The following is a 13,698-nucleotide window of genomic DNA, read 5'->3' on the forward strand; positions in this document are numbered from 1 at the left end:
GTCTTCAACTACAGACTTGAAACGGGCTGAAACCAGGAATATGGAGGACCGCAACAGTCATTCCTCTCCATAAGGAATGGACCGTCAACCTAGCAGGAAACTACAGACCCATCCGTCTAACAAGTCTAATCATGGAAACAACAAACAAGGACATTGGCAACCTGTAGATACTGGACCCTTCCCAGTGTGGCTTTAAGGGAAGGTCATGACCACTTAACCTAGTTAGCTTCATTGAGAGCATCACCAAGGAAATGGATGCAGGTAACAGTAAATGGTGCTAGTATTGACCTCGCCAAGGTATTTGATACAGTTGTGAAGGCTGCCAGCCTAGGTAGATATTATTTTGTAAATAATTCTATGTCCTTGTAAATATTATGATCCACAGGCTTGTTTGACAAATCTAAGAAAACTGTATTATCTTCTGAGCTTCAAAAATGTAACCACAGTGCACCCTGCTAGAAGAAAGCTGGTAAGTAAAGGATTTTACGACTGTGTGTGATCTCAAGCTAAGAGACAGGATGTCTGCAGCTAGAAATTCTTTCTAGTGTCTTAAGACATAGGTAATTACTAGGTTTCACATGTGAAGTTGCTGTGGCTTCCTGGCAGATGCAGATTACAAAGAAATGTTAAATTTGAAGTGCTGTGAGCATGGGAAACTTGAGCAGTGTCAAGAATGATGTAATCTGAAATGACGCAGCAGTAATGACGCAGCAGTAATGTGTTATCAGTTTAAAGGCTATCTTAGAAAGTAAGAATTGCATTTTGTAGTTTGTTCTGAAGCGGACAGCAACTCACCAGCACTTTGTTTTGCTCTGTAAGTAAAGTTATTTAGCTCTTAGTATTTCTCTTAGAGATAGGAATATAGTTGTTTTCTATATTGTAAGACTATCCCACAATATTGTTTTAAAGTATTTTCCTGTGATTTCTGAACTCTCTATTATCATTGTTGAATCTATGAGTATTGTATTTTTTTTTATTTGTTAAATATTTTAAACCTTTTAACTGTGGCTGTTCTGGGTAGAGATAATTTAAGCTCTTAGTGTACTTGCATGTATTTGGTGATACTATACAAGCCCCTCCTAAATAGCCTTCAAGACTCAGTGACCCTTACCAATTTGATAATAGCAAAATTACGCAGTAGAATTGGACACCCTTTGGTAAGTACCTTTATAGTAGCTGATCCGAGTAGTTGGTGGCAGTGGATTACTACCTTATAGCCTGGGCAGGAGGAGGCACGACTACTGAACCTGTGCCAGCTTTCCACAAGAGTGTCTGTGTTTGTATATAAATCAAATCTTAGTGTGTCAGCAACTTGGGCTGGGACATGAAGCACTGGTTGGACAGATAGGGTACTTGAGGTTTTGGCTTGACTACTCTGCTGAGATCTGTACTCTATGGCTGTGCCAGTGGGGAGTCTTATTGGGGATCTAGAGAGAAAGGGAGAAACCAGCCCCAGACTGACTGTGATCTATGTGTGCTCTTAAGGGAAATTATACTTTACTGTGTGTGTACTTGTTATCCTCCCAGTCTGAATGCCCCTCACTGTTGCTAGTGGTGAGGATTGAGGCTCCTTGATTACTGGGCCAGTGCACGGGCATCACAATAGTATCCCTTTAGGCGTTGTTGACAAGCTATCTGAGCTAAGCATTAATCCCTACATAAATCGCTCCATTGCCAGATGGTTCACAGGCAGGACCCAAGAAGTCAGGATCAGTGAGACCACCTCCACAGAGATCGTTCAGCAGAGTACCTCGGGGCACCATGCTGGAACTGCTCCTGTTTGGCATCTACTTGGATGTCAAGGCTAACGTTGGAGGCCTGTGTCTTACAAAGTTTGCAGGTGACTGTAAATTTGGGAGCTGTTATAAATTTCCTAAAGACACCAGCATCTTGCAAGAGGTTTTAACACGGACAAATGATTAGTGCCAAAGCCATGACCTAAAATTCAGTGCTAAAAAATGCATTTTAATGTCTTTTGGGAAACTGTCAACCCAAGTTAATTACTCCATTGATAATTAACTCCTAAGAGTTAATCCAGTAGTAACGAATGTAGACGGCAACCTGGCCATTCATCAACATGCAGCTACAATGATGATGATAAAATTTGTTCTGTGTCACTCCAATGGTAGGCAATGTTATAGTAGCACTCTACTTGGCCCTTATCAGGCCTGAAACTAAACACAATGCCCCTATGGCATATATATAACCAGGCGGTTGCTACAGTTGGAACGCTCACAAAGGCTTCTCACTGGGAAATTCAGGATATGAATATCCTGTCCTACACTGATAACCTAAATGCACTGTAACTGTATTCAGCCCTCTACAGGCTGCTGAGGGGCATCTTTGCCAGGCTTACAGGACTTCTTCAGACCCACCCAGCCCTAATGGATTTGTTGCCTATGCACAAAAAAAAAAAAAAAAAAAAAAAACAGCACCAGAAGCACTTGGTCAGGGATCTGAACCTTGCTAGTGACATAAACAGAATGTGCTGGAGGGACAGATGTGTCCCAAAGGATCCTCCACACTAATGGCATAGGCTCTCCATCCATGTAAAACTACGTTCATCCCTGACCCTATTCAAACATGACCTTGATAATTGGATGAGAAATCAGAAATTTACCCCCCATCCCAGTCTGGCCCCTATGCCCCTTAATGGACAGAGGCTATCAATAAGAAAAGTTTTTTTCTAACCCCCCCCCAATTCTAAATTACCTCCATACTAACCTATCCACCCCACCCTTGTATAGATGCCCATGATACTTGGGGACTCAAATGGATAGGGTGTGTGGCTAGGCTTGTAAGGGTCCTAGTGATCATTAGCTTATTAACAGTCTTTTGAAGTGGTGGCTGTTTCCTGTTCTTATTTAAGATTGAAGTTGGTTAGAGATTACTGCTAGCCGCTGCTTAAATGTGAAAGGTCTGATAGGTTTTGGTAAGATTTCTCAGTGAAAGAGTTTGACGTATGTCTCTCTGCATTTATTTTGTGCTATTCAATTTATCCCCAACTTGATGCCTCAACTTCTGTACTACTTAAGTTACTTTCTCTTGTAAATATAACAGCTCTGACTAAACTTAAAAAAAAAAAAATAAAAAGACTGCATCAATATGCAGTAACAGCGTGAATTTAATAAAAATCAGTAAATGTTTTTTTCTTGTTTTCATCCATGTCTTTGTACTTAGAGGTTTTAAGACTAAATACCCTGTATGGCTGTTTTATACCTTGGTAAAATTATATTGTAAATATATTGTCTTATAAACACAGTAATGAATGCAGGTGTACGTGTCATACTAAGTGTCTGTGTGGTCATTTGTGATTTCTTTGTAATGTGTTGGCCTTTGTTGAGGCTTAAATTGGTCATTAGAGCAGTTCATTTACCTGCTTACCAGGTAAAATCAGCCAGATGTTCATCATGTTACCCTGCTGCAGCCATCACACTTGGGTTATCCTGTCATCAGGCAGTCCTGTAGTCGGCCGGAATTCCAAAGTCTTGGTCCGGCATCGGTTGCTGTCGCCTCTTCCTGACGTCAGTGCGCCAGGGGTATATATAATGCAACCGACGCCATTTTCTCCAGTCTTTCTTGCCGCGCGGTGCCCGAAGCAGAAGCCGTTCGCAAGTGCCGGTCGGCCGACTCCTGAGATTTTCGAAGTCGAATTTCAGATCCGAAGTCTTCAATACACCCAAGTACCCCGTTGGGGAAACTTTTCTTGCCTCAGACCGATGTCAGAAAAAGTTAACAATTGTATTTCTTGTGGGAAGCAAATACCTCATAAGGATTTTCATTCTTATTGCATACCTTGCCTAGGCCCAGACCACGACGTCACTACTTGTCGGTTTTGTGCTAAGTTTAATAAGCGTACTATTAAAAGACGCTTTGATTTCGCACGACACTACTTCGGTAGGAAATTTAACTACACCATGCCGTCGGAGCAACCGACTACCGGCGTGCACAAAAAACGCAGGGATAAGGACAGAGAGCCCAGGCCTAAGCCAGATTCCGAGGCCTCGGCTGATCCTGTCCTCCGGTCCTCAGTGAGGCTCCGACGCAACCCCTGACTACCGCAGATCTGGAACCAGAGACCGCTATGGAAATTTTGACTGAATGTACCAGGCCGACGCAGCCTTTTACTTTAGGCCCTTCCGACTACTTTGCTACAAAAGACGTCGGTGCTACAGAAATGCCATCTGTTTCTGAAGGCGTTTTCAGACCGACTATCACCATTAAAACGTTTTCTAAGTCGAAGACTCCTCCTAAATCTAAAAGGACTGCACTTCAGTCTCCTGTTTAAGGCCCCATGCCTAAGAAACAGATGCTCAAAATGGCTGAAGATTTGATTTCTTTAATCAGGGGTTCCCAGCCCCCTCCTGGCAAAAGGCCTAGACAAGAGGAAGATTATGCATCCTCTGAGCAAATGTCCATTTCTTCAGACTCCTCTGAGGACCAAGACTACTTCTCTCCTTATGAAGATTCTGATGCTGAGGACTCCATTCCCTCAGCTTCTCCTCCTGAAGACTACTCCTGTGGGGAAACTTTACACACTATGAGGGAACATTTTCACTGGGAAGGTCAGGACTACTCTGATTCAAAGAAAAGGCTCGGAGAGTTTCTTTTACTTCCCACAACACAGACCACTTGACATCCCACCAGTTCTGGACATTGTGGATGATGTCTATTTAGAATCCAGTTTCAACCCAGACTCTCTACCTCCTGGGTTTGATTCTTTGGAGGTCTCCTGCAGAGCAGCTGTCACTGGGTCTGTTATACGTAGGCATGCTTGGTTAAAGGAACAAACTCTGCCTGATCATGTTAAAGCAAAACTACTAGATAGCCTGACAGATACTACAGAGTGCCTAATTCCCACAAATTTCTTTACAAAAGCCCTGTAGCTGACCCAGAGACCATCTCCCAGGGTCCCAAGGGGGCTAAGGCTTCTATGGCTAAAAACCCAGTACCTTCTGAGAGGGATTCCAGAGCACTAGACAGGTGGGGGGAAAAAGGTTTACACCTCAGCCACACTAGCTATGAGGGCACTGAATTGTCAATTTCACATGCTTGAGTATCAGCAATTTCTAATCTCTCAGTTAAAGCAAAGAATAACCACTCTCCCTCAACAATCTGAATTGAAAGAAGTACAGGATCTGTTGCACGCCACTGAGCAGGTGGGCAAACATACCTTACAATGTGGGTTTGATTGTTTGGAGGTCTCCTGCAGAGCAGCTGTCACTGGGTCTGTTATAAGTAGGCATGCTTGGTTAAAGGAACAAACTCTGCCTGATCATGTTAAAGTAAAACTACTAGATGCTCCCTTACAGCAGGATGTCCTTTTTGGAGTAAAAGCAGAAAAAGTTTTAAAGAAAATGGAAGATAAGGCAAAATCTATGCAGACAGTCAAAGATTTCCTACAAGTACAACCCCCTCGCTTCAGCAGAAACTGGCCAACAAAAAATTGGTCCTTTCCAGCCACTGACAGACCACAGAGGGGTAAATACAGACGCCCAAGGGGCAGAGGACAACCACAGGCCCAGTATAAACCTCGCCAATGGGGCACTACGACACAGAAGGGAGGAGAAGACAGGTCTCAACCCACCAGAAGGCAAACTCAATGACTTGCACCTCATCTGGCCAAGCAATGCTCTCTTGGCAGCCCCCTTGGGGGGAAAACTTGTACTTTTTGCAGACAGCTGGCACATTGTCACAAAGGACAAATGGGTCCTAGACATAATTTTACGAGGATACAGATTCCACTTTCACACCTTGCCAATGAAAAGAGGAATGCCAAACCTGCCACAAAATCAATGGGCAGAGGCACAAAAGCAAATTACAGCTGTCATGGACATGAGAGCCATTCAACTGGTACCTACTCAAGAGCAAGGCCAAGGCTTTTACTCAAGACTCTTTCTAGTGCCTAGAAAGGACAATGCCTGGAGACCAATTCTGGACCTTTCAATTCTAAACACTTACAAGTACCAAATTCAAGATGCTAACACTACAGCAGCTACTTCCCATGTTGGACAAGGAAGCATGGCTAGTAACGTTGGACCTCAAGTAGGCATACCTGCATGTCCCTATCAGACAAAGTTGCAGAAGATACCTCCGTTTCATTGCAGGTTCAACCCATTACCAATTCTCTGCACTGCCCTTTGGCTTATCTACTGCGCCCAGAGTTTTCACAAAATGCCTGGCACCAGTAATTGCGTACTGCAGACAAAGAGGAATTCAAATATATCCATACCTGGACGACTGCCTCATCCAAGCAGAAAGCAAAGACATTCTCTTGCATCATCTGGCCTTTGTAATGCATCTGCTAAACTGCCTGGGGTACACAGTAAACGAAAAGAAGTCAAAACTAGTACCCTCACAAAAAATGACATTCCTGGGTGCCAGCTTGAATACAACGGCCCAGAAGGCTTATCTTACGCCAGACAAGCAACTACAAAAGACTCAATATTTCACGACAATGGCAACAAAGACCCAATTAACTGCAAGAAAAATTCTGCAGGCTTTGGGCTTCATGACATCTTGCATACTAATACCATTTGCAAAGCTGCATATCAGGAAATTACAGTGGTACCTAAAAAGCGTATGGTCTCAACACAGCCACAGCTTGGACACAATGATATCTCTCATTCCCTGCCTACAACAGGAATTTCTGTGGTGGTCACAGGCATGTCACCTCAACAAGGGTCAGCCTTTCACCTTGCCCCCAGCCAGGCAAACTATCACAACAGATGCTTCAGACTACACCTGGGGGTCACACATGGCAGGACAATGTATTCAAGGCCTATGGACTGCAGATCAAAGAAATCTGCACATAAATCAAAAAGAGATGCTAGCTGTACAGAAAGCTCTGACAGCCTTCAAGGATCTATTACATCCAGGACAACTTGCAATAAAGACGGACAACACCACAGTAATGTGGTACATAAACAAGGGGGTACACATTCCTACCCTCTATGCAGGCAAGCAGTGATCTTATGGAACACAGCTGTGGCCTACCAAGTCCAGTTACAAGCTCGATTCCTGCCAGGACAGAAGAACACATTGGCAGACGACCTCAGCAGAAACATCGAAGATCCCCACGAGTGGAAATTAGATTCACAAATATTTGCAATGATGACTCAAAAATGGGGCCTTCCAGACATGGACCTGTTTGCCAGTCCTCAAAACTATCAACTGACAAAATTTTGTACAAGGACATTTCACCATCAAGCATGGAAAGTGGACTCTCTCTTTCAGTTGGAAAAACCTGACAGTATATGCCTTTCCTCCATTGCCTCTCCTCACAAAGGTTCTTTTGACAGTCAAAAAGGAGAGACCACGACTGATTCTCATAGCCCCAGACTGGCCACGCTAACACTGGTATCCGGTATTGAAAAATATGGCCCACAGCCCACCTTGGATATTGCCTCAAATACCCCATTTGCTCACACCACAAAACAATCAGATTCTTCACAGCTAGCTCAAAACTTTAAATCTGGCTGCATGGCAAATCAACTAAACATCCAACCAGCTTCTCCTTTCACAAGCAGTTCTGGATGTTATTCTGGAAGCCAGGAGGCCAAGCACCAGGAAGGCTTATTCGGACAAATGGAAAAGGTTTTGTGCCTGGAACCAAGCTAAAGGCCAAGACACAATTCAGCCTCACATTCTACAGTATTTAGCTGAGATGTTGCACAAAGGACTTTCCTTTTCCTCAATTAAAATCCATGCTTCAGCTATTTCAGCTCACTACAACACGGATCCACCTTATTTTCACATCCTCTTCTAAGGCAGTTCCTCAGAGGGGCAAAAAACATTTGACCACCCAGGAGAGCTCCTACACCAACATGGGACCTCAACTTTGTTCTGGAAAAACTAATGCCACCTCCCTTTGAACCAGCTTTGTCTGCAGATCTTCAGTTCCTATCATGGAAGACTGTCCTGCTCCTAGCAATAACTTCAGCTAAAAGAGTCTCAGAGCTACAGGTACTAATGGCAGTGGAACCTTTCCTCATTTTTCATCAAGACAGAGTTTCTCTATGAACTAATCCTTCCTTTATGCCTAAGGTGGTTTCCAGTGTAGCTTTAAATCAAACCATCCACTTACCCACCTTCTTCCCCAATCCACAGAACAAAGGTGAGAGACTCCTGCATTCCTTGGACATTCACAGGCAGCTTCGTTACTACTTGGACAAAACTAATGCTTTCAGAAAATCTGACCAGCTCTTTGTATCCTATGCTACAGCTTCTCAAGGGAAGGCTATATGAAAGCAAACCATTTCTAAATGGATAGGTCATTGCATATGTTTCTGCTGTACCCATCATGGGAAACCAGTTCCTGCTACCATTAGATCCCACTCTACCAGGGCAACAGCTGCCTCTACTGCCTTTCTCAGGGGGGTTCCAACCAAGGAAATTTTAGAAGCTGCAACTTGGAGTTCAGTACACACCTTTACCAAACACTATCACTTACCTCTTTACTCCAAGTCCAGGGTGGGCTTTGCCACTGCAGTTCTGCAGGGCCTTATTGCCTCCACTAACCCTCTATGATACCTCCCCCCTTACCTTAGCTTTGGGATTCAACCCAAGTGTGATGACTGCAGCAGGATAACACGATGAACATAGTACAGTTTTGTACCTACCATAAATGTAGATGTTCGAGTGTTCACCCTGCTGCAGTCCAGGTTACCCTCCCTCCATCCCCTCTGATCTACTGGCTACATCTCTTCTATGCCTTACTGATGTATTTGCTTATAGCTGAAGGGATTTTTGTGTTTGTGCAGTGGTTACTCCATTTGGTACTAATTCTGACCACCTTTTTGGGGGCATCTGACATCTGGGCAAGAAAAACTGAAGAAAATGGTGTCTTGCATTATATATACCCTGGCGCACTGACGTCAGGGAAGAGGCGACGGCAACCGATGCCAGACCAAGACTTTGGAATACCGGCCAACTGCGGGACCGCCTGACGACAGGAAAACCCAAGTGTGATGACTGCAGCAGGGTGAACACTCGAACATCTACATTTATGGTAGGTACAAAACTGTACTGTTTAAAATAGAGTAATGCAGCAAGTAGGCTTGTCATAATTCTTAAATGGTGCCGCAGTAACTACTTTGGACAGCATGCTGGCTGCTGTTTCAAAATGGAAATATTTTCAAATGAAGAATATTGATAGAGCAGGAAGAAGTCTCTAGTAAATTATGACACAGGTAGTGTAAAGTCAAATACTTTTATTGCTAGGAATATGAGAAGTTGACATTGCAAGCTAACTTTGCAAAACTCATTCAGAAGATTGTAGAATACTTATACTGACGGTATTTTTTCATTATGTTTTTCTCTCTCTCTAGGTACAGACGTTACTTCAGCAGATGCAAGATAAATTTCAAACTATGTCAGACCAGATCATTGGAAGAAATATCCTTTTTCTTTGAATGGCTGTAGTCATTAATGACAGCTTGTGTGATGTCCCCATTCTGGGCCAGTAATCAAGATGCTGGTGAGGGACATTCACGTGGAACAAAAATGGATACACAGTTTCCAAATGCAGGTCTCTGCGTCAAGCACAGTTTCCCTTAAGAGCACAAGGGGAAGACGCTCAGCCCTGTGTCTAGGTTTCCCTCTCTCTCTCTCTCTCCCCAGGTACCCAGTAAGGCTCCCCACTGGCACAGCTGTAGAGTTAAGTCCTCAGCCGAGTGTCCAAGCCAAGTCGTCCAGCATCCTCTCTCTGAAACTACTGCATTGTGTTCCTGCTCCAAGTAGCTCACTCTCTCACTCACTCACTCACTCACTCACTCACTCACTCACTCACTCACTCACTCACTCACTCACACACACACACACACACTTTGAGATTTGATTTTCTCACACACGCACACACACCTGTGAAAGGCTGGCACAGATTTACTAGCTATGCTCTCTTCTGCCCAGACTATATAAGATGGTTACACTGCCACCAGCCATCCCAAAGCCAGCTACTCTAAGGCTCTTGCAAGGGTACCCAATTTTACTGAATGAAATTAATATTAATGCAAATGATAATGACCAAACAGACAGGCTTTCAAGAGTGGCCACAGTGTCCCCAATAGATAAGTACTCTCAAAGGTTAAAATAGTCTGTAAAGGACCAGCCACAATGAAAAGTTTAAATATATTTAATAATTTAATAAAACAATATGAAAATGCTAAATATCTCTATTAATAGTGAACAGAGTTCAATCACATGAAATAGTAAAATAATGTGGATGAGTAGATTCACACGGATACAAAAAAATTAGTACTTGACTAACCTCATATTTTCCTGACTAATCTAAAGAATTACTGTTCCTTGGTTATTTAATAGAGCAAGGCAGTTTGAAGTAGGTGAGAGATCCTTTGTCAGATTACAAAAACGAGTGCCCTGAGACTTCAGTCTCACCTAGTATTAAAATATCATTGTCCTAGATTACAGAACGACATCAAATACATCTGGTCATCTGACTTCTGGTTTCCATGCACCCCCCCCTTGGATAGACACTGCCAAGATTTAGCACATAGGTGTCATTAATACACTCACGCAGACGCACGCACACAGACGCACACACACACAGGCACACACAGCCTTGCAAAGATCTGCTGCAGCTCCTGGAAGTCATAAAACCATAATACACTTCACTCTTCTTGCAGGACCTAATAATCCTTAGTTATAGATATTCCTTCTCTGGCTTCATTCATAACTGTGAGAACATCTTTATGCCCTAGGCCAGTAATTTAATTTCAGAACATTTTCAAAGCTTGAGATTAACCTCTTCTCTTTCTGTTTCCTCTGTTAAAACATATACATTTAAACCGTTACAATAAGGCATGTATATTTCTTTTTCTGTCCAGCAGGGGCACACTGTTTGTACATTTTTAACACACAATAGTTTTACCAATACATTTTTCAACACGAGCATCTGTACCAATCAGTTTGATATGACATAAAATTCTTTACAAAATTCCAGCTGGCTGTGCTGGTATATAGGTTCATAGGACTAAAAATTTCACCCATGTTCCCAGAAAGTCAGCATCTCTTTTCCCTGTCCAGCACGGACACAGGTGGGATCCCAGGGGTATATTTTCTGTTTCTCGTCCAGTCATCCAGGCTCCTGTAAAAGACTGCTAGTGAGGTACTCTGCTTGACATGGAAAGGGAAGTCTGTTCCACAGATGGAGTCCTTGGGACACAAATCTATCCTACCCACAAGTGCTGTTAATGTCACAGACCAGGTTGAGGCCTTGCGTGTGGGTTACTTGAGTGGAGTTTGATGTATGGATGTTCATCGTGTTAAACTGTTGCAGCCATTACAATTGGGTTATCCTGCTGACATGCTACCCTCAGTCAGCCCGAATTCCAAAGTCTAGGTCCGGCGTCGATTGCTGTCGCCTCCTCCCAGACGTCAGTGCGCCAGGGGTATAAAAGATGCAGCCAACGCCATTTTCTTCAGTCTTTCTTGCCACGTGGTCCCCGAAGCAAAAGCGGTTCATAAGTGCCGATCGGCCGACTCCTGAGTTTTTCAAATACGAAATTCAGATCCGAAGTCTTCATTAAAGCTAAGTACCCTGTTGGGGAAACTTTTTTTCTTGCTCCAGACTGATGTTAGAAAAAGTTAATAACTGTATTTCTTGTGGGAAGCAAATACCTCATGGGATTTTCATTCTTACTGTATTCCTTGTCTAGGCCCTGATCATAACGTTGCTAGTTGTCGGTTTTGTGCTAGATTTAACCAATGCACTATTGAGCATCGGTAAGATTTTGCATTCCATTACTTTGGCAGAAGATTTAACTATATAATGCCGTCAGATCAACCGACTACCGGAGTATATAAAAAACTTGAAGAAAAAGAGAAGGACAGGCATCCGAGATCCAAAACAGACGACGAGGCCCCTTCTAGGCCTTTCGCTAGTTCTCAGTGAGGTGCTTTCGCAGCCCCTGACGCCAGCTACCTCAGAGCCACAGGCCACTTCTGACTCCCACGTGGAGCCGACTAGGCCTCTAGATACTTCAAGGTATTGGACACTCAAACTATTCCCTCAGATGGGTCCGGAGCTGCTGAGCAGGCATCAGCTTCTGAGGGTGTTTTCAGGCCTACACAGCTATATGTGAAACCTATTTCAGCTAAAAAGACTAAAGCTGCTCTAAAGACAAAGAAACAAGTACAGCATTCACCTGGACAGGCCTCCATGCCTAAGTAACAGATGCTCAAAATGGCCAAAGACCGTATTACTTTGATCAGGGGATCTCATCCCCCTCCTGATAAGAGGCCTAGGCAAGAGTTAGAATATGAATCTTCAGACCAGGTTTCCATTTCCTCGGATTCCTTCTCTGAACAGGATTACTCTATTCCTCCCTATGAGGATTCTGATATTGACAAATCTATACCTTCAGCCTCTCCTCCTCAGGATCGTTCTTTTGGGGAAACTCTGCATACTATGAGGGAGCATTTCCACTGGGAGAGCCAAGATTACTCAGAATCCAAGTAAAGGCTCCGAGACTTCCTGTTATTACCCCAGCACAAGGCCCCTTGCTATCCCGCCTGTTTTAGATATTGTAGATTATGTATTTTCAGAATCTAGTCTTTCTCCAAACTCTTTACCACCAGCCCCTGTTAAACCAGACAGATACTATAGGGTTCCAGATTCACATACATTTCTCTAAGAACCCTGCAGCTGACCCAGAATCCATCTCTCAGGGTCCCAACGGGGTCAAGGCTTCTACTGTGAAAAACCCTATTCCCTCTGACAGGGATTCTAGGGCCCTAGACAGATGGGGCAAAAAGATTTATACCTCCACTACCTTGGCGGGAAGAGCCTTAAATTTGCCAATTCCGTATGCTTAAGTATCAACAATATCTTGTGTCTTTGCTTAAACAGAAAATGTCAGCAAATACAGAATGTGCAGACAACAAAGAAATGCAGGATTTATTGCTTGCGGCTGAACAAGTTGGAAAGCATACTTTGCAATGTGGTTTTGATTCTCTTGAGGCCTCCTACAGGGCCGCTGTTACAGGTTCTGTCATTAGGAGGCATGCTTGGTTAAAAGAACAAAATCTGCCTGAGCATGTTAAAGCAAAACTATTAGATGCTCCTTTACAGCATGATACTTTTATTTTATTTATTTTACATTTGTTGACCGGGATAAATCCGACTGGATATATGTCCATTTTCAGCGGAGGCCCGGGGAGAAAAGCTCCACATGTAGAGTAAAATTACATACAAGTTCTATAGATACATATTAATACATTATTGTAGTAAAAACAAAGATAGAGAAAAAAAGAACATGTCATATATGTGATTAATATAAAAATTCTCTGATTCTATGGGTTAAAGCAGAAGAGGTATTTAAGAAAATGGAGGACAAAGCTAAATCTATGCAAACAGTCAAGGATTTCTTGCAGGTACAGCCTCCCAGATTTAGCAGAAACTGGCCTACAAAGAATTGGTCCTTTCCAGTGTCAGACCACAAAGGGGCGGGTACAGACACCCCAGAGGCAGATTACAGCCCCAAGGTTCATACAGGCCTAAACAATGGAGTGCTTCTACCTCCAAGAGCGGAGAGGAAAAATCACAGCCGTACAGGAAACAGTCTCAATGACTTTCCACTTCCAGCACCAAGCACTTTGGCAGCCCCTTTGGGGGGAAAACTTGCACTTTTTTCACAAAATTGGCAACTGATCACTCAGGACAAATGGGTTCTGAATATA

General features: G+C 43.3%; 1 protein-coding gene across 1 annotated transcript in view; it reads left to right on the top strand.

Moving 5' to 3' along the window:
- Positions 1-13,698, top strand: part of HSBP1 (heat shock factor binding protein 1) — a 166,769-nt gene that overhangs the window by 100,105 nt on the left and 52,966 nt on the right. The window contains exon 2 of the mRNA XM_044085332.1: positions 9,330-9,396. Within this exon, the coding sequence (XP_043941267.1) occupies positions 9,330-9,396 (67 nt within the window). The remainder of the gene's footprint in view (positions 1-9,329; positions 9,397-13,698) is intronic.

The sequence above is a fragment of the Protopterus annectens genome, chromosome 1.part1, assembly GCF_019279795.1.
Source record: "Protopterus annectens isolate FY-2018-M chromosome 1.part1, PAN1.0, whole genome shotgun sequence".
NCBI lineage: Eukaryota > Metazoa > Chordata > Ceratodontiformes > Protopteridae > Protopterus > Protopterus annectens.